We start from the raw sequence: 21,652 nt of genomic DNA on the forward strand, positions 1-21,652 counted from the left end.
AGAGATTTGTGGCTGATTCAGTACAAAGATAAGTTTGTACAGATAAAGACATAATGAGGAAGGTTTCTGTTAGACACATTCATCGGATTAAGAGAGCAGCTGTTAAAATGTTCTTACAAAGCAGCAAACAGTTATTTGAAGCTGCTGGAGCCTCTGGAACCTGAAGGTGGAGGATCATCCAGAGGCTTGTGGTGCATGAACCTACTATTGGGCCACCATTAACCAGTGCTCACAAGCAGAAACGGTGGCAGTGGGCCCAGCCATACATGAAGATTAATTTTCAAACACACTTGTTCACTGATGACTGCTGTGCAACCCTGAACGGTCCAGATGGACGCAGTGGTGGATTGGTGGTGGACGGCCACCACGTCCCAATACAGCTGTGACGTCAACAAGGAGGTGGTGGAGTCATGCTTTGGGCCGAAATCATGGAGAGAGAGAGAGAGAGCTGGTCAGCCTCTTCATAGTCCATGAAGGTGTGAAAATGACCTCAGCAAAGTATATGGACTTTCTGAATGATCACTTTCTGTCATGGTTCTAAAAGAAGAGCCAAACCTTCAGTAGCAAAATCATCTTCATGCATCACAATGAATGCTGTAAGGAATACCACTGTGTCACTGACTTAAAGGGGAGAAACTCATGGTGTGGTCACCATCCTCCTCTGACCTCAACCCTATTGAGAACCTTTGGAGTTTCCTCAAGCAGAAGATCTGAGGATGGAATGCAGTTCATATGAAAACAGCAGCTCTGGGAAGATATTCTGACATCCTGCAGAGAAATTCAAGCAGAAACTATCCAGAAACTCACAAGTTCAATGGATCAAGAATTGTGCTGTGATATCAAAGAAGGTTCTATGTTAACATGTAACGCAGTCTGTTAGGATTGTTTTGATTGAAATAGCTTTTGATTTTAGTACATGTGATCACTTAATGCTGCACCTTCAAAGAATGACCATTTGTAGTTCTTTATAATCCATAAAATGTTTTGAAAATCTGCTGTGTAATTTGGAACAGTGCATTTTGAGGTTTTTATTTCTAAAAAAAATATTGTTCTCATGGGGAGCTTTGTTCAGTAAAATTGTATTTATACTGTAATAGTTCATGACTTGAAAATTATACTGACCATCATTTACATTGACCATTTAAGAAAATCTGAGAAAATATCACTTGCATAATAATTTGGAACGTGGTGTAATGACTACTAAGTGATAATGTGTAACAGAACCCTAACTGGTAACTGGTAAGTCTTTCATAAAAAATTACGTTTTTAAGAATCTAATAATAAAGAACCTTGAAATAGAGGGTCTCATTTTTTGTTCCAGTCAGCACTACTGTAGCAGTAAAACAAAAAAGACGCCAATCATCTAGTTACAAGAAATAGAAATACAATATAATTTATTGACACAGAAACTCCAGGAATAAAAATTTTACTCGATGTGGAATTAATCTATATCAGAAGTCACCAACACGGTGCCCGCGGGCGACCGAGTGCCTGCAAGTTCTAAAAATAGCCATTATTATTAGGGAGCACTGCCAAAAAATTATTTAATTTAATGTTTTTACATTGAATTAATAACATTTGTTAATATTTAGGATTTTTTTAAAAGTCAATTATAAAAAATGTTTAAAATAAATTGCTTTATGCATAACATTCTTTTCTAATGGTTAAAGTCCAGAACTGCGCAGACGCCTGCAGGATTTTATCAGAGGGCAGCAGCAGCTGTACGGCTGCACACACTCTGCCTACCTTAAGATTTTCCTTGAAGTAAAAAAAGAAAAGTATACTTTCTGAAATTTTTATTATTGAACCCTCTTTACAATTAACAAAATTGTGGAGAAAGGTTCGCGAAACCACAAAAAAAAAGCTAATAAACTGGCGACCCGCCAGAACTGCACACTGTAAAAAGCTCAGGCGGCTTCTTAGAACAACAGAAGTTCAAACTCCACTCATCATTTTTAGCTCACAGAAAAAGCAAACTGACCAATAAGATTTAGCCTTTGGCTGCATTTTGACCCCCAGAGACTCACACTGATGTGCGCTACATGTTTTGGCACAAAGGAACGTTTTCTTCTCTCCACAATTTTGTTAATAGTAACGAGGGTTGAATAATAAAAAATTATAATAACTTTTCTTTTTTTTTATTTAAAGGAAAATCTCACAGTTCGTACAGCTGTACAGCTGTAACAATCTATACTTCCAGTCACTTGTGGGCAATTTAGAATCGCACAGAAAATAGTAGTCCCTACCATTAATATGATCAGGTAGCATGTAATCTTATATACATATATGTGTTATTGTTATAAAGGCTGAGCAAAGAAAATTGATGTCTGTATCAAACAAGTAACCCTTCATGTTGCTCTGGACCCGTGAAGTAGCTCCCAGTCTCTAAAAGGTTGATGACCCCTGTCCTAACTAAGTGATAAGAGACCCGAGGGACTTTTATCACTTAGTTCAGCAGTCGCAACCCAAAATTTTATTTTTCTAAGTCATCGAATGACTGGTGGATAGTTGCAAAGAACCTTTAACATCAAGATTCTTGATGTTAAGAATTTTGATGTCATGTTACTTACATGACATATAAGTAATATATGTCATGTAACAGAACAGTATTTCCAGCTCATCTAAGTAAAACTTTCTAAGACCTTGAAACCCTTCATCCAAAAGGAACAAAACATAACCATGGAAATGTATTTTATTGCAGCAGAAAAATGAGAGAAAATAAAACAGCCTAATATTAATCACGTTTCAGACATTTAAGGGGAATAATAACAGTGAAGATGTTGTACGTGAAGAATTACAACATGCCATAGTGGCCCGCTACATCCGCTTCATCCCACTGTACTGGAGCCAAAAGGGGCGAATTGGAGTCCGCTTGGAACTCTATGGCTGCTCATATTGTAAGTAGAAATGCACAAAGAAACAAATAATGTAAAAAATGTGGAAGACTGAATATAATATAATTATTGTGTATTGCTGAAAATTAACTGGACCCTTTAATACTTAAAGTACCTGGAGATTTTTTTATATAAAACATAACTGATTTATGAAAAACTGCCAACACTCTTAGGTTAGCATTCTTAGACATTTGCTGGTTTGTGATTCCAGATTAATTCCTTATGCAAAACATTGAATTTTACTTTCTTTTTCCTACGTCTCTAAGGGGCTGATGTAATCAGTTTTGAGGGCCATAGCATTATCTCCTATCGCTTCAGGAGCAAAAAGATGAAAACCGTGAAGGATATTATTTCTCTAAAGTTTAAAACCACAGCCAGAGATGGTGTGCTGCTTTATGGGGAGGGACAGCAAGGAGACTACATCCTGCTGCAGCTTCACAGGGCAACAATGGAGCTGAGCATCAACTTAGGTAGGAACATTAAAAGGTGAAAGGATTGCATATATTATCTTTCAGAAATGACTTGTGGGCTGTTTATCACCTCTGTTGTTTGTGTTGTTTTTCTCCAGGTAGCAGTCAGTACAATCTGATTAAGGGTCACACCTCTGTAACCAGTGGAAGCTTATTAGATGATGGTCACTGGCACTCTGTTGTCATTGAGCGCTACCGTAGAAATGTAAATTTTACATTGGACCACCAAACTCAACAGTTCAGGACTAATGGAGAGTTTGAGCACCTGGACCTCGACTATGAGGTAAACTGTTCACGAGTCATGCTGTCAAACACCCCAGGGATTCATTTTATTCACTCTTGAACCTTTTTCGCCATCATCATCATTAACTACGTCATATAGAAGGATGGTTGATGTGTAGAAAATCCTATTAAATAAGATTTTTGTGGTTTCCTGTAGGGTGCATATTTTTTGAATATATCTGCATTCATATCATAATCGGCCAACGGAAGTTGTTTTGTTCTATATTGGTATTGTCAGATAAGAAACAAACATATTTTTGTGAGGGGGAAGGAAGGAGTTGGTTATGTGGTGTTTATTTTGCTATGTAATAGTGATACAGTGCTAGATTGGGAGGCGGGGGAGGTTTTTACCTGGTAGTTTTCTCACTGTGTCCAAATTTTAGGGATTTGGACACACTTAATTTAATTGTTCATCTCCATGGCGATTTGTGAGCTGGGAATATCAAAATGCACATTGTCCGAAAAATGTAAAAAAAATCTTTTATTGTCTCAAACAAAGCATCTCAGTTTTAGAAATGTTAAGTCTAAATTAGTTGTTCTTTCACTGGAAGGATAATTCATCATTACAGTAAGTACTATTCATAATGCTACGTACTACCTGTTTTTTTAAAAGCAAAATTTGCCACAGAGCACACCAGTCTGACTCTCTTCTCTCATCTTTTCATCTGTATTTGAAAACATTGTTCAGTCTGTTTACATCCAGACAGGTGTGACTCCAATTAACTCAAATGTGTCAAATCAGACATTTTTGGAAGGAATCCCAATGTTTGACCCAAGTCATACATTTTTAAAAAATGTTATCCAAAGAGCTATTTCAAAAATGTTTTTGATATTCATTTTCCTCTTTGTCGATCAACATACAGCTCTGGAAAAAATGAAGAGACTGCTGCACTGATCCACATTAAAAACTTCATGGTTGTTCCACCAAATAATGTTTTCTGAACTCTTCTTGAATTAAAACATTAGTTTTGTTGTTTCTAAATTAATATGAAGTTATTTTCTTTGCATTACTTGAGGTCTGAAAATACTGCACCTTTTTCATTATTTTGACCAATTCTTATTTTTTGCCAATAAACACTAAATCTATGCTTTGAATTTCAGAGACATGTCAGTAGTTCATAGAATAAAAGAACAATATTCATTTTACTCAAAACATATACCAATAATAAATAAAATTAGAGAAACTGATCATTTCAAGTGGTTTCTTAATTTTTTCCAGAGCTGTATTTAAATCTCATTTTTCACTTGTGTGTTGAATTTCACACGTTCACTGACCACACTGTTGGCATGTTTCATTCTTAATGAGGGTACGCATGTTTAGTGACAACAATCCAAACTGTGCTGTGTGTTTTCTCAGCTTACCTTTGGAGGACTTTCTGAATCTGTAAGAATGAGTTTAGGTGGCAAAGAGAACTTTGCTGGCTGCATGGAAGGAATCACCTACAATGGAGACAACATCACCAGCTTGGTGCGCAGGAAGAAGGTGGACATCTCCAGCTTTGTAAGAGTCCCTACTTCTTCTTGCACGTTTCTTGTTTAACATTTTGTTTGAAAAGCAAAAAGCAATGATAAGGTATTTTTATAGCCGTATTGAGAGATATCAGCCCTAACATTTTCCAAATCTTAAATGTGCTTCGCAAAATCTTTCAAACAAACCCGACAAAGTCTCTCTGGTGTGTCTAAGGTGTGAATTTATGAAAAAAAGATAGACACTTCATTTCAGTGTATATGTTATATAGCTATATAAATAAACTGCAAAGTACATGTATACACAGGATATTGATGGGTTGGAGCTGAATGTGCAACAATTGAAATTTCTGTGAGGGTTTTTGGTGGGGAGAAAATCTAATTTTTGATTCATCAAGATGCAGATATGAACAATTTTGACTAGAATAAGAAAGACAAGAAACATCAAAACTTCATTTATGACCAAATTTCCATAAATGGAATTCTTAAGAGTGTAAATGCAGCACCAGCATAGTTAATGACAGTCCTGGACAGTCAGTCCTCACAGCAGTGCTTTACTTTTTCCCTAATCATCACACCTGAATCAAATGATGGTTCATTAGCAGGCCTCTGCAGAACATTGACATGGAGACGCATGGACCATTTGAATCATTTATGGTGAACACAACGTCACATATACAAGTTAGTCGCCACTTGGATTACTCAGCTGGCCATAAGAGTTTGAGCAGCTAAAATCTTTCCTTTCCTCTGCCTACATCCCCCAGAATACTGTGCACTTCTGGATCAGAGTTCAAAGAAATTATTGAACAGTTTATTGGATGTACTTTCTGTTAAGTTGATCACATGTCTATACATATTGTTATTGATTTATTACCCAGCCCTACCACTGGATTAAAAAAATCTCCAAGTTCACCACTGCTGCTCAGATGCTACCGGTAGCTGCTCACACACACATCACCGCTTTGCTGTACACCACAGCAGCAGGTGAAATGCCAGTATTGGCGCACCATTACACATTGTGACAACTGCTGTGGTGTAGAATAGCATCATAAGCAATGTTCCCTCTAATTTTTCATGTGTCTGGGCATTCACACAAGCTCCCTGAGTACACTGAAGACCACTATGAGCAATATCAGGTGTGCGCACTATAGCCACACACCAGTATTGCACTTGTTATAAATCTTGGATCATAGAAAGTTACGTGGCTATTAAAAGAATCAGATTACAGCAGCGACTTCCATTAGTTTGCTTTTAATATAAGTGATTTGCCCCATTTAAAATGAAAAAGAAAACAAAAAAACCCACTGCTGTTCATGAGATGCACAGTTGTTATATGCAAGAGTCCTGCTTTGGCCATGGCGAGAAATGAGATATTGCACCTTTCAGACATAACTTTTTGTTCACATTAAAACATTCACATTCTGCACAATGAAATGCGTGCTCTGGTTTGTGATACTGTATAAATTCTTATAACTCTTCGTCTGCAAAATATTTAATTACAGTTTTTTCATGTCCGTCTTTGTCACTTCTCCAGTGGTTGTACACCTGAGGTAGTCCAACTTCCATTCAATCCACTTTTTTCCCTCTGAAAACTCATTTGCTACTTTGGCTTCGCTGCATGTTTTGCAGAGTAAACCTTTCTCACTCAAAAAAAAAATCTCACCCAGTTTCACTACTTGTTCTTCTATTTGGACAAGCTCCAACAGCCATTCCATCTTAAAAGAAGCGCATTTCTTTTTTGTTTTGGCTTAATGAGTGGATGTCCCACTGCCCGTTCGCTTAGCCATGATAGGGTGTTAGCTTTCGCGTCTCTCAACTCCGCCACACTTTTCCTACCTAGCAAATCTGCACAGCGCATATTGGCAAGGCACGCACACACAATAGCAGGTGATGATTGGCTGCGTAGCGTAAGTGTACAGTATCGTATCATTGGCTGGACACCTGTGACTCAGAGTTAGATCGTTATACGTCATTGGCCCATAGTCAAAACTGATGTCTGAGCTCAATGTATACTTTACGTTGAATTTTGTTCTATACGCTGCATAGATTTTATTGTGTGCTGAGAATGTGCGAGCAGTGCGCAATTGCACAAGCGCGCAGCTTAGAGGGAACATTGGTCAAGTGTGTAAAAACTGCTTTGTTAATTAGTGCTGGTTTAGTATAATCCTTGAATTTTTCCTGACAATTTGGTATGTTTCATAACCACTTAGGAAGCAGGAAGTAGTTTGTTCTACCTTTTGTGGTTATTTCTTGCAGCTAATTTTTCTACCACTGGATTTATGTGTCACTGCAGCGTAACCTGACATTCACCTGTGCTGAATCCAGCTCTTTCCCTGTCTACTTCAACTCCACATCCTTCCTGCGGCTGCCGGGTCAGAGGGACAGTGACACACTCTCAGTAAGTCTGTCTTTCAGGACGTGGAACCCCAATGGAGTGTTGATGTTCACACAGCTGGCTGAGGGTTGGTTGGAGCTGTTACTGATGGAAGGCAAGATCACCGTCTACATGAACGTGACACAAAAGAGGAGCACACGTATTGACATTTCATCAGGTGAGCTCAGCTCTGTGTTTAGAATGACCTTGGAAAAACTATTGGTTGCTTGGCTCATTTTCCAGAAAGCAAGTGGAGACAAGTGAAAGCTGGATTGATTGATTTTATTAAATTTGATGAAAATATGTTAGTATAGATTATCTCTGCTAAACTATGAGATTTTGTGACTGGATTTGCTGTAGGAAATCACTGACCAATAATCTTATGTACGTTGAGGATCGAGGGATTCTGTCTTGAGGGGTTGGGACTGCGGCCATTCCTATGTGTGTTCTAGCTTTGGGCTGCAGAACTACCTCAAGATTCACTCCTAGGAAAAGACTCCTCCTACAAAAGAGTAGAGTCATGACTGTTATAGCTAAACAGGGTCAACGGCCAGCTTTGCTGTTTTCTCTCTTTGTGTTGCAAGTGTGGGACGGATACTTAAATATTTTACCATGAAAGTTTAATGTGGACAGAAGGTGTTAAGTTTGATATCCTTAAGATTATATTACTCCACTTTCATGTCTGATCTATGGCACGATTGGTTGCTTATATTGGTACTTTTAGAATTTTCTGAAACTTCCCAGGTGTACTATAGCAATGTGGCAAGTTTTGAGGCTGCATGGAGATATGGGTCTTGGCCTCGTCAACATTCTGTGACATAAGAAATTTTTCATTGTACTGGAAATTCTGGATCCTCAAAAACCACATGAGGAGAAACCCTTCTGCTACCAGAAAAAGTTTGCTGCAGGAATAATGGAAGCATGGACTCCTGTAGGCTCCATGCTGATTAATACAGCATAGAGCAATGAAGGCAGTGAGCCAGACTCTGACTTGTCGCCAGAATATCTGAACACAAGTGGTTATAATCAGGGGTGAAAGTAAGCCAGTACTTTTAAAAGATTCTGAGCCTGTATGCAGTACTGGGAAGACGACTGCAAAAAGGCCGTCATTCAGAACGACTGCACTTTGAGTCAGTATAGATCGGCTTTGAAATAGGCAGTCCAATACACAACTTAATTTGTTTACAGTTTTTTTTTCCCATTCCAAATTCTTTCCTAACAGTCTGTACTGCCTGATGGATCCTCTCACTGCAGGCATCTCTCTCTCCTCCACCTGCTCCCTCCCGGAGCTCATAGCCTTCGTTACCAGCCTTCAAACTGTTCTCCACCATGTTTACAAATTCAAGTAAAAGTAAAAGTTCAGGTTTTATAAACAACTTAAATAGGATAGTAAAGTATTCATGATTTCTTTTTCGTTCGCACAAATGACCCACTGACGATTTTCGTCATACTATTGGCAAGAATTTAAAACTACTTTCACCCTTGGTTATAATCATAGCTGAATTTTCATTTGTAATCCTGTTGATTAATTGTGATACTTGAATGTTCAAATAAAATCATATTTTCACATTTTAGGAATAGGTCTGAATGATGGTCAGTGGCCAGATCAAGACAGGAGGAACCTACTACTTTGGAGGTGATTGATTCCTTACCTCATTTACTTTTACCTCCAAAAAAAAAAAAGAGAATGATTTACTTTCCAGTATTTTCTCCTAAGAGTCACTTCTATGCACACAGTTTAAATGTTAGAGGAAAGTAAAGTAATAGAAAATGTCACTCTGAAATGATTCAGATATGGTTTTCTGTTTTGGGTCTTTTGCAATTGACTTTAGCATCTCAAAATGATTACTAGAAACTACATTAAAAAAAAAACACGACAGTGACCACAACTAAAAAAAAACTTTTAGGTTCAGTTACAAGCCAACAATTAGTCCATCCATCCATTTTCTTACACCCTTCTTCTCTAATGGGGTCGGGAGGGTTGCTGGTGTCTATCTCCAGCTGCGTTCCGGGCGAGAGGCGGGGTTCACCCTGGACAGGTCGCCAGTCTGTCGCAGGGCAACACAAAGACATACAAGACAAACAACCATTCACACACACACACACACACACACACACACCTAGGGAGAATTTAGAGAAACCAATTAACCTGACAGACATGTTTTTGGACTGTATGCAAACTCCATCTGCAAGGCAACAGCTCTACCAACTGCGCCACTGTGCAGCCCCAACAATTAGTATTTGATATAACTTTAGTATTTGAATGAGTCAGTCTCTCTCCTAAGTTGGGAGAACATTTAAATGTATATGATTCATATCATTCTTACGGATACTTAAGTGTTTTAGAATATCATAATTTTCCCCCACCTGTCAGTGGTGGGTACATTGTAGAAAATGTTAAGCAAGTGAAAGCTGTTTTTGATTCTGCTGAAAGTAGTTTGATAGCTTTGATGCTGGATCATCTCTTTCCTTAACCTGATTTAAATTTCAGGAGTTTTGGACTCAGACCCTTGTAATAGTGCTACACTTTCAAGACCAATAGGGATGTTCTGAATGAGTTATTTAGGTGGGTTGCTTTCAGCTGTATGTTGCATATTCCTACTCAAAGGTTCACAAAGCTGTTTGTTAGTTAATATGTCTTCTATTTCAAAATTTACAAAGTTGACTAATTATGGTGTTTCTCCTTTTTTCACGGTCTTCAGGCTACTTTCCACACACTAGCATTTGGTCACTACAGCGCTCTTTCCAGGGCTGCATTCAGATGATCCACATAGATGACCACTTGGTGGACCTACGGGCTGTGGAGGAGGGTCACATCGGAACCTTCGAAAATGTTAGCCTGGATATGTGTGCAATTATAGACAGGTATATTTCTGAGAAATACTGTAAAAATACAAATTTGGGAAATTTTAGTGGGTACCTAATCACTGGGAGGCTTTAGGCTTAAAACTTGGTTAGAGCGCTGTGATTCTGCAGCTCCTCTTATGATTTTGAAAGGACAGAGTTCTTGCCAACTTCACATTATTTTCCTATTTCCATGTGTGAGGACAGGTGTGTTCCCAACCACTGTGAGCATGGAGGGAAATGCTCACAGACATGGGATACATTCAGCTGCAATTGCAGTGGTACTGGCTACTCTGGAGCAACATGCCACACATGTAAGTTCACACACAGATCACCTAGAACTGCATGTCAAATATTTAGTGATTTGTAACTCTGTTAAGTGACACCTAATCCAGAATGACAGTCATGACAAAAAGTACATTTATTTATAGAGACTTTAAGTAATTGGTACATAAAACCAGGGTTTATCAACCATTTTGAAAAGCAATTTCCCCTTCACATTCAGAACACAATCAGGAGAACAGGAACTTAGATAAAGTTTATTTTGACAATGTTGAAATGTGAAATTGTATGGTTCTTGTTCTGTGGATGGAAGTCCAGGTTCTCAGAAAACAGTGGGAGGGAGATGGTGAGTTGAAGGGGTAACGGACAAGTGAACAAATGGATTGAACTTACTTGGTGTGGTGATGCCTTCCCGCCAAGGGGGATTTACTGTGGTCACCAGGGTAGTGGTCTCTTTGCAGGGGTCCTTGAGATGTTCCAGGTTCCAGTGTGAGATCCAGATGGAGAGTTAATTGGAGGTGGATGGGAAAGGGCAGACAGGTAACTTCTTGTGAGGAGTGATCTTACTGCTAGTCAATGTGCTGGTCTGAACAGGTTTGATTTGAGAAATGTGTAAAGTGGGATGGATGCGAAGGGATGAAGGGAGGCGGAGATGAACTGCAGTTGGACTGATGACCTTTTCAAATTTGGAGGGAACAATAAACCTGGGGTGAATTTTTTGAACATGGCTTTAAGAGGGATGTTACCAGCATAAAGTCAGATCTTTTTTCTGGGTAAATGCTGTGGGGCAGGTGTTCTCTTGCAGTTTTGTTCAGTGGTGTGATTGAGAGCGGTGATGGTTCTGTTCCAGATATTTTTGCAGCTGCAGATGCGATGTTGGAAAGATTTCACGGAGATCTCTTTTTCGTCAGAAGGAAACAGTGCTGGTTGGTAACCTAGGGAAACTTCAAAAGGAGAAAAACCAGTAGCATCAGAAATGTGTGAGTTATGTGCATATTCAACCCAGGGGATGTACTGAATCGAATCAGACGGGTTTGTAGAAGTGAAGCATCTGAGGGTGGATTCGAGTTATTGAGTCATTAGAAACTGGGAGTCCAGTGGTGAAGTCAATGGAAATGTGTGACCAGGGACGTTTGGGGATTTATAGAGGTTGCAGAAGACTGGATGGAAGTTGATGGGATGGTTTACTTCTAGCGCAGACAGAAACAGGCGATGACAAATTCTTTTACACGTTTGTGGATGGATGGCCACGAGAATCTGGGGTTGATGAGAGCGATTGTGCAGCTGATTCTGGAGTGAACTGAAAACTTAGCTGAGTGGATCCAATGGATGAGACGTGCTCGGACTGAGGTAGGTACATAGATCGTTTTATGGGGGAAGGTGCCAGGATCAGGTTCAGTTTGTTGAGCTTGGCGAATGAGGTCTTCAATCTCCCAAGTAACAGAAGAGATGGTGCAGCGGAGCGGTAGGATGGTGGCAAGTTCTCTCTCAGAATCAGGTGAGTGGAATCGAGACAGGGCATCGGGTTTGATATTCTTGGAACCGGGGCAATAAGAAATGAAGAGATTGTATCTGGAGAACAACATTGAACAACAGGACTGACGGGGGTTTAATCTTTTGGCAGACTGGAGATGGGAGAGGTTCTTGTGATCAGTCCAGACCAGCACGGGATGGTCTGCACCCTCCAACCAGTCCCACCACTTCTCCAGGGCTAGCTTACCATCTAGCAGTTCACAATCTCCCACGTCATAATTGCATTCAGCAGGGGAAAATCTTTGGGAGAAGAAAGCACAAGGATGGGTTTTATTCTCCGGATCTGAGATGGGTGTGACCTATTTGCATGGGCTCGAACTCAAAGTAGTTAAGCAGAGGAGACGGAGTGCAAGTTGGAGAGGTGGAAGGAAGCAATCTGACTGATGGGTTTCTCATTTCTTTCCTTTGTTCTAGCTCGGAGTCTGTTATCTAGTCGGAAATTAAACTGATTAGTTCTTCTAACATAGCAGGTTTGTCTAATGTGGCCAACTCATCTTTTAAAGACTAATTGAGGCCATGGAAATAGGCACTCTTTAAAGCGGGAGCATTCCACCCAGAAACTGCCACTCTAATCCTAAAGACTATAGCAAAATCTGCTACTGACCATTGGCCTTGTTTTATTGTCCATTAATCTTCAGAGTTGGAGTTGGAAATCTAGCTTCTGCCCAGTTTAAAGCTTGGCCTGTCAACAGTGAAATTATTAAAGCCATTTTAGCACCATCATAGGAGAAACTTCCAGGGGAATGATTGAAAACAAGAGAGCACCGTAAAAGCAAATCATTACATCGGTTTATGTCACCTGAAATCTTGTCTGGGGAAGGTGGATGGATGTCAGAAAAAGTGGAGTGGACTGGTGGTTCTGGACTGGAAATCGAGGCTGGAGCTGAAGCGGAGGTCTGAGAGAGCTTTGTAAAAAAATAGACAATTCTTTGAGATGATGATTTGTTTCAACGTGCCAGGTACCCAGGTCTTGTAAAGCGGAATTATGAGACTGAATGAGGGAGTGTTCTGCCAAAATTCTCCTGAGAGCATCTGCAGGACTTGACTGTTGGCCCGAGTGTTCTGTAATGTTGGGTTCAAGTCTTTTTGCCCACACACAGAACACAACCAGGAGAACAGAAAATCAGATGAAGTTTATTTTGACGATGATAAAATGTGAAATTATGTGGTTCCTGTTCTGTGGATGGAAATCAGGGTCGTCGGTTTTCAGAAGACAGTGGAAGAGGAATGGTGAGTTGAAGGGGTATTGTACAAATGAACTTCATAGGAAAAGATAGACTGATCTTACTTGGTGTGGTGACGTGTTTCCGCGAGGGGGGATTTACTGTGGTCATGGGGGTAGTGGTCTCTTTGCAGGGGTCCTTGAGATGTTCCAGGTTCCAATATGAGATCAGACGGAGAGTTAATTGGAGGTGGATGTGAGAGGCTGCGGTGGAGGGTGGACAGGTAAGTTCTTGAGAGGAAAGGCGAGGAGCAATCCGACTGCCAGCCGTGAAACCAGGAACTGTCAACGATTCTTCAGCAGAGGCGGAGAGGGATTTTGGCAACAGATGCTGGCAGCCCTCTCATATACGCCTAGAAAATGAGTGATAGATCACAGGTGCGCTGACTCCAGTCAGCAGACACACCCTCCAGGTAGTGTAGCCTATGGGCACCATCAAGGTGATTGGATTATGAGGGAAACAACAGACAAAAAAGAAATCCCCACAAAGAGCCAAATCCCCAGTTCCCAACAGTTGTAAAGTTAAGCAACAATGCTTTCCAGGAATTTTGGAGGATATAAATATTTTAACATGCTATTTTTAATAAAACGCCAACTAAATTGGCTGGGGGGTTTTTCTTCAAAATTGACACTTCTTTTACATTATTTCTTATGAATAAGGATCAAAGTGAAACTTTGCTCTTCATGTGTTCTATAGACTAGAATGAAAAGACAAGTGGAACTGATGTGTGTCTAGAACAATTCTTCTCAATTCCAGTCCTCAGGCCTCCCTGCTCTTCATGTTTTAGATGTGTCTCTATTTCAGAACAGCTGATCCGTATGATTGCATGACCTCTTCTGCAGTCCTCAAGTACTGCAGAAGCCTGTTAATCACCCACAGATTCAATCCAAGGGTGTGGCAGAAGGGGAACACCTAAAACATGCAGGGCAGGGGCGCCTGAAGACCAGAATTGAGAAACAATGGTCTAGAATGACATTTGTGATGCATAGCGAATGCAGTAGAGAACAAATTTCCATTATGGTTACAACCACATCAGTTTAAATAACAGTGTGAACTATAATATGAAAGTTCTGATGCTGTGATTGAACGGTAGCCTCCCCTCTGTTAGACAGCCCAGGGCAGCTGTGGCTACAAGGTAGCTCACAGCTATTGGTGTGTGAATGTGCGTGTTAATTTGTAAATGACTGATTCTAGTTTAAAGCGATTTCGACTTTTTGGATGTGATAAAACGCTACACTACACTATTCTACTTAAGATCATTTAGGATTAAATGATCTTTGGTTTTGAATTTTTCTGCCTGGTCAAATATTTGGACACAAGTAAATCAAAAGGTTAAATCTGCCTGGGATCTGAACATGTAGACTCAGGCTAATCTATACATTCTCATGAGAAGGCTGACCTGCAAACCTTGACAGCTTTGCTGTATAAACCACATATGTGTGGTGGTCTTCTTCTTCTCCATTCTGTGTGTTGCTTCTTCTCTCTAGCGCTGTATCAGCAGTCCTGTGAGGAGTATAAGCATCAGGGGAAGAGCTCGGGTAACTTCTGGATTGACCCTGATAGTAGTGGCTCTCTACCCCCCTTCAGAGTACACTGTGACATGACAGGTGAGATGTTTAAGCTAGAATAATCAGAATTAGTACAGAGTTAGTAAAATAATCAGAGCACAAGTTAATGCGCTCATATAACTTGTTTAACTGTGCACAATGTAACAAGCTTACCTATGCATTTTAGTGCCCATTTAGTGTCAACATAATGTGTTTCTATGTATATTTGTAAAGCAATAATAGATTTCTTTTCATTTTTTATGTTTCTTAAATCTATCATATCTTTGGCTTCTTTTCCAGATGAGTTGTTATGCATAAAAATAATTGAGCTTTTTATGGAATCTTTTAGACACAATGGTTTGGACCACTCTAAGGAACAACATGTCTCCTCAGACATCAGTCTCTGCTACAGATGAGGATGGAAAAGCAGTACTTCAGATTACTTACAATGTCACTGATGAACAGGTATATAATGGCTGCTAAATTTAAATGACCCTTTACGTTTCACTTACTTTAAGTAAGTGAAGTTTTTTCAACAAGATTACTGTATTTGTGTTTTATTAATACACTTAAAATGGGACCAGTGATGGGATAGTTACTTTGAAAAACTTTAATCGGATTACTGATTACTGAAAAGTAACTTAGTTAGATTACTGATTACTTGATTTGAAAAGTAACTAAGTTACATTAAAAGTAACTTTTTTTGTTACTTTCAGCAGCTGCTAACAACGGTTCGCCACCTAACCCTAACCCTAAATTACATTGATCTTTGCCAATTTTTAATGCAATGCAAGTTATTTTATAAATGTAATATCAACAATGTATTACCATTTATAAGGTTGAACTGAAGGGGAAATTGTTTAATGGTTACAACAGCACAAAAAAATTTAGTAATTTGGTAATTTGTTCCTGTTTTGTGTGTTCCACTATTGTCTGGAAGACTATAAATAGGTTTTATCCCTCGCACCCCCTCACGCCCCAGCCTCCAGGTTCTGCTTTACGGCCCTGCGTTTGGTGTCAGAGTACAGCTCACAGCGCTCCTCCTGCAGCTCCACAACTCAGATCCTGCATAGTTTTGTGACACTTATCTTAATATTAATAATTTGAATGCCGTTTAGTTGCACAACTTTACGGACTCGTTCATTTGTGGCTGTTTTCACGTTTATTGCGCTGTTCATATCAGTCTCGATGTTTGCGGTTTTCTGGAGCGCAACGCAAAGCTCGACGTCACTCAACTTGACATTAACAAAGACACAGCGGGACGGGTCATCCTGGAAATGATGGACAGGGAGAGTCTGATTAAAAAAATTTAAACTAACTGGATATCAGACAAACCGGATTCTCGGTTACGTCTTGCGCACCAACTTTGAGCCTACAAGCAGCAAAATAAATAAGAAACAGATCCGATGTCTTTGGATCAAGGGCGTAGGTTTGGTCTAAGTTTTGGTGGGACCTTACAACTTACTGACCATCCCCCTCCCCCGCACTGCACCGACCATTTTTGACCATTGGGGGGGGGCACCACATTGGCTTAATAATCCCCTCCCCCCAACCATAACCATAACTTGATCATACATCTTGTGTATATAACCAGATACAGTCATACTCAGCAGATCAGTTCAAGAACACTTTACTTTTTCCTTTTCAAAATTCCTATTCTACCTCACATTCAGTGCTGACCTTACTAAACACCGGACTTTACAACAAATGCGTTGCGTGATAGATATCTAACTTATGGGTCCACTCACTGTACTTACAGCCGAGGTAGCGAAATAACTTCTAATGTCTGTCGTCCTTTTCTTTTTTGGTGGCGACATGGTCTCGGAGACTCATAATAAATGTCAAACTCAGAAGGAGACGCGTTCACTTTCAGCACCATGGACCAAATGTAGATTTTCATTTATTTATTTTGTTTTTGTTAAAAAATACATATGTTTTTTTTAAACTAATATGGCAAAAAATGGCCGGGGCTATTTTATATCCCTTGAATATCATGTCACGACCGTCCATACGCAAACCTACGCCCATGCTTTGGATAGTTTCTTTGCAAAGGGGAAAAGGCCCAGAGAAGAGACAGTAGAATGGATTTATCCCAGACCATTGGGTGATTCCCACATTCCAAGCCTGCTCTGCATGATATGGTGAGCGGATCGTTAATGAGGCAATGAATCCTTCAAACTGTTTCACCAGTAGAGACCAAGCACCCTGTGCATAAGCAACATTTCAGGTGTCATTGTCTCTCATCACTCCCAGAGGGGACCGTTCTCGTAGCAGAGAAACAAGCTCTGGGCTTGTTATCATTAGTAACATTAGTCGTTATCATGACTTAAAATTTTCCCGAAAGTAAAATGTTTGTTTTTTGTGGCGCATCTGCATCTTATTTTGAAGGGATATGTAAACGTTACCATAGCAACCAGAGTCGGAGAGCATTAATGCAGTGGTCGAGATGAATACACTGAAAAAAATGAACTTAGGGGGTTATAACATTAACAAAAAAATATCATGTACTTTTAACTAAATAATTTCACGTTTCAAACAAAAATGTGATACAATCATGTTGGATAAACAAGAAATTAAACAACTTAATGTTTATGAAATTTAATCATGTTGAGATAACATGATTCATTATAGTCAGACTGATATTGCGCGGAAGACGACGAGTGAGATCACGGGATTTCACACGTGACAAATGTCTACTGTCTCAAAAAAATACGGGACACTAAGTGCTGCAAAAACTCTTCGGAGAAAAAAATTGAAAAAAAAAAGAAGTTTGTTTCAACTAATGCAATTTTCTAAATTTTCATTAATCTTAATCAAGTAAAGTAAATTATTTGGTCCAAAACATTGCAAATTAGTTGGGCTGGCTCTTTTAAATTACATTGGGTCCAACTTTAGTAAATGAGTTGAATCAACCGTAATAAATTACATTGAACCAACACAATTGCTTTACATTGGAATAACCTTAATAAATTAAGTTGTCCTAACACGTTTGCTTTAAATAGGAATAATAGAATTACATGGTGCTGAAATAAAGCAAAGTAATCCGGTAGAAATCCTTTCTATGATTTTTTTTAATGTTCATCCAAAGAGTTATTTTTTTCAGTGTAGAACTTGAGAGTTTTAGGTCTGGTTCACACAGCACGATTTAAGGATTGTCGGCTGATTTTCCAAACTTCTGTGACCACAGAGCCGATAAAAGTCCAACAAATTCAATTGGTTCTTGTGTCCAGACGCACGGCAGGAGCAACACACCACACACAAACCGATTCCACTCACGGACATCCCGATTCCAGAAGAAAATCCAGTAAAAAAAAACAACATACCGTAGGTGAATTTAGAATAATCAAACACGAATGACGATGTAGAAGCAGCAGTAATAGTTTGTGGACTCATTTTAAGCAATAAAAGACGTAACAAAAAGAACACCTAAAAAAGGTGTTTGATAAAAGACGGCGGGAGCAGCTGCTGCACTATGATTTGGAGGTGAGCTATGTTTCTTCGTAGTTAACATTTTTAACTGAATAAACATAACCACATATAATAAACATATATAAAAATGACCGTTACATATAGTAATAAACATCTCCACATATCACCTACGATGTCCACCGGACTCTCAATTGCGCCATGTCTGGGATTCCCCTCGGTCCTTACTTCACCACGCTTTCTGATTGGCTACTTGTCGCATTCAACAGGTTGCATTCTCGCTCCCAGTCAAGGACAAACCCACAGGCTGCGATAATCGAGCCAAGACAATGTTGAATATGTCCAATTTAAAATTACACCACCACGTAACACACTGCAGGACGTTGTAAGATTGTCGTAAAGGGAAAATTGGGGCAAAAAAAAAAAGCTTTAGGGGAACACCAACATGCAGAAGCATTATCTGACTTTACACCCCGCCACCCACCGGGCCGCAGCAAAATTGCCAAGTCTTGACCAGTCCGCTGTAATAAAAAGGTTGGGGAACACTGCCCTAAGGGGCTCCTTAAATTACAATATAACAACTTTTTTTTTTTGGTGAGGAATAAATTAGGACACCTGCCAGTAAGTATGCAATGATGTGGAACAAGTTGAAACTTGTGTTCTTTAACTGAAAATAAACCAAATTTTATTCGTAATCGGAATCATTCAAAAATATGATTGGACATCAATATGTGAACATTGTGAAGATTTAATGGGAGTGTTAATTTTCCATATTTCATATTATTATAAATATTCTATATTCCATACATATTGTTATTAAATATTAATTCTATTTATTTATCACTTAAATCATCAACTGTGCCTTTGTGTGTCAGGTATTGTCAGTCACCAGCAGAGCAGAAAGGTGTGAACAGTATGTAGCTTACACCTGTCGAATGTCTCGTCTGCTGACTGGTCCAGGTAAAGTATTCATCATCATATTCTCACTCACCTAATGCTGCCCCTCATTCTTTAATGTCTTTTGTGATTTTCAGTGCTGCTTAATCACCTGATTACCTTTAGCATGGTTTGAGAAAAATTAACAAGCATTTCTTACAACATTGAAATAATCTGAAGGGATTCCTCAGATTCTTTCAGGGCCCACAGCCTTTTGAACCTTAACCCCTTTGAAACCGAGATCAGCTTCAAATCCCCCTCAGAGATTTGTTGCACATTATCTAACAGTGTATCCTTATCATGCTTTGTATTCTTTGAACAAGTTTGCTATAGTTGATCTTGTGTCCATGGAGAACAGACAATTCGTGCTCAGTAAACAATCTGTCATCCATCAATTCCAAAGAGTTCACAGGTTGAAAGACACAGACTGCTAAGGTTGACAAATAGATGGAGAGATTTGGACAATAAAATAAGCAAGAAACATTTTGTGACCAAACTCCTTAAAGACTTTAACAGATTGATTAGCATAAGTTAGATCATGGATGAACCAAATTTTTTCAAAATTTTATATTGTTTGGACAAAAGAACTTTATTGTAAACTTGATACATTTTTCACTTCCCTTGCCCTCCTTTCATCAATCTTCTGATAAAAATCTTGGTATCATTTATGACAATTTTTTGAAATTGGATAAGCAGGTGAGCACATACATATTGTGGAATAACTTACCATTCAACATTAGATCTGCCCATAGTCTTGAATATTTGAAATTACTCCTTAAAACTCATTTTTATTCATTATCATTTACATAAGATCTGACATTGTAATCCAACTGTCCAGTCTGTTTAATTTATTATGTTTCATTCTTTTGATATGTATTTTTATATATGGTTTTAAAAACACTGTACAGCACTTTGATGCAGTTTGTAGTTGTTTTTAAAGTCCTTTAAAAATAAATTGACACTGGCATTAACAAAGTCCTTGTTAAAAAAAATGTAAGTAAACTTCATAAACTTTGTTGGATTGACTCCTAGATGGCACTCCATTTACCTGGTGGCTAGGAAGAGATAATAAGAGACATTTCTACTGGGGCGGGTCTGGACCTGGGATACAGAAGTGTGCCTGCGGTATTGAAAACAACTGTTCTGATCCCAAACACTACTGTAACTGTGATGCTGACCTGCGAGCCTGGTGAGTAGAGCAACAGAACAACTTCATGTTTGTGCTGCATTTGTTGTTTATTAGGCCTGTGCATTAAGGCACTGTCAGATTTCTTCTTATTTTTCCAATAAATCCTAATTAACAAAGATGGTGCCGTTTCGTAAATCTAAATGACCACAAAAAAGCCAGGAACACTTCTAATCTGAGTGAATTCAGTTATTTAGAGATTCTGAAAGTGTAGATTGTAAGCTTTCCACTCATGTTAAACACATGGAAATAAAAAAAGAAGTTCTTCTTTACTCCCAAGTGTTGTGTGCATTAATAACATTCATGCTTATTGGTAATTAGATGCACAATAAAAGAAAAATAGACTTGAGTTGCTTTGACAGAAACAAAAATCTTCTTTTGCAACATTAAATTAAAAAAACTTATTCACTCTATAAATCGTTCGTTCGTATAATTCGTTGTATTTAATGAATTTAATTTAATAATTTTAATTTATTAAAAATAACATTGATGTGTGAGCAGAGCTTTATAAGCAAGCAAAGTTGTAAAGAACAAACTGAGTCTCACTAACTGAGACTTGAGTCCAACCTTTCACAGTATAGAGCTGTTCAGAAGAATCAAACTGCAAGTGATACACACATCAAAATTCTCTTGGCTTCCTCCCATCATATAAGTAGTTTTAAGCTATTTATCTATTATTATTTTTAAACACAATCCATTGATATGTCAGCTGTACGCATTGCACTTTGAGCTGAAGTCACAACAAGTATCTTGCAAACCACTAGGGGGCCCCTGCGGATCACTAGTAGTTTGGGGATCACAGTTTGAGAAAGACAGTCCTATAACTTTGGGGATGCAGGCTTCACAATTACTCAGGCTATGTAATCAATGCATAGTCCTGATGCATTGAAGGTCAATAGTTATCAAAATCTTTTTCATACATCAAACATGTGGGCATATCTGACCATATGCCATAAAACATCTAAGTGGAATAACTTCCACAGACAAGCTTCCATGTGCATCAAACTTTGTTTGTGTCACAAGAGACCAGAACTCGTCACATACACATGATCAATTGGTGATACAACCTTAGCCCGCCCTCTTTCAATAGGAAGTCACCTGTTTTCCTACTGGTTTTCTTACTTTTATTCTTTAATTCATACAGGAATAAACTTGTGTTTAATGAAATAGAACAACTTAATGGTAAAT

At 38.8% G+C, this 21,652-nt stretch overlaps 1 protein-coding gene across 1 annotated transcript in view; it reads left to right on the forward strand.

Moving 5' to 3' along the window:
* Positions 1-21,652, forward strand: part of cntnap2b (contactin associated protein 2b) — a 55,554-nt gene that overhangs the window by 7,799 nt on the left and 26,103 nt on the right. Inside the window, 13 exon segments of the mRNA XM_044133425.1 lie at positions 2,750-2,897; positions 3,161-3,364; positions 3,463-3,647; positions 5,004-5,147; positions 7,407-7,665; positions 9,063-9,088; positions 9,090-9,123; positions 10,190-10,352; positions 10,539-10,645; positions 14,857-14,976; positions 15,266-15,381; positions 19,218-19,302; positions 20,311-20,467. Coding sequence (XP_043989360.1) covers positions 2,750-2,897; positions 3,161-3,364; positions 3,463-3,647; positions 5,004-5,147; positions 7,407-7,665; positions 9,063-9,088; positions 9,090-9,123; positions 10,190-10,352; positions 10,539-10,645; positions 14,857-14,976; positions 15,266-15,381; positions 19,218-19,302; positions 20,311-20,467 — 1,748 coding nt within the window.

The sequence above is a fragment of the Gambusia affinis genome, linkage group LG12 (genome assembly GCF_019740435.1).
Source record: "Gambusia affinis linkage group LG12, SWU_Gaff_1.0, whole genome shotgun sequence".
Taxonomy (NCBI): domain Eukaryota; kingdom Metazoa; phylum Chordata; class Actinopteri; order Cyprinodontiformes; family Poeciliidae; genus Gambusia; species Gambusia affinis.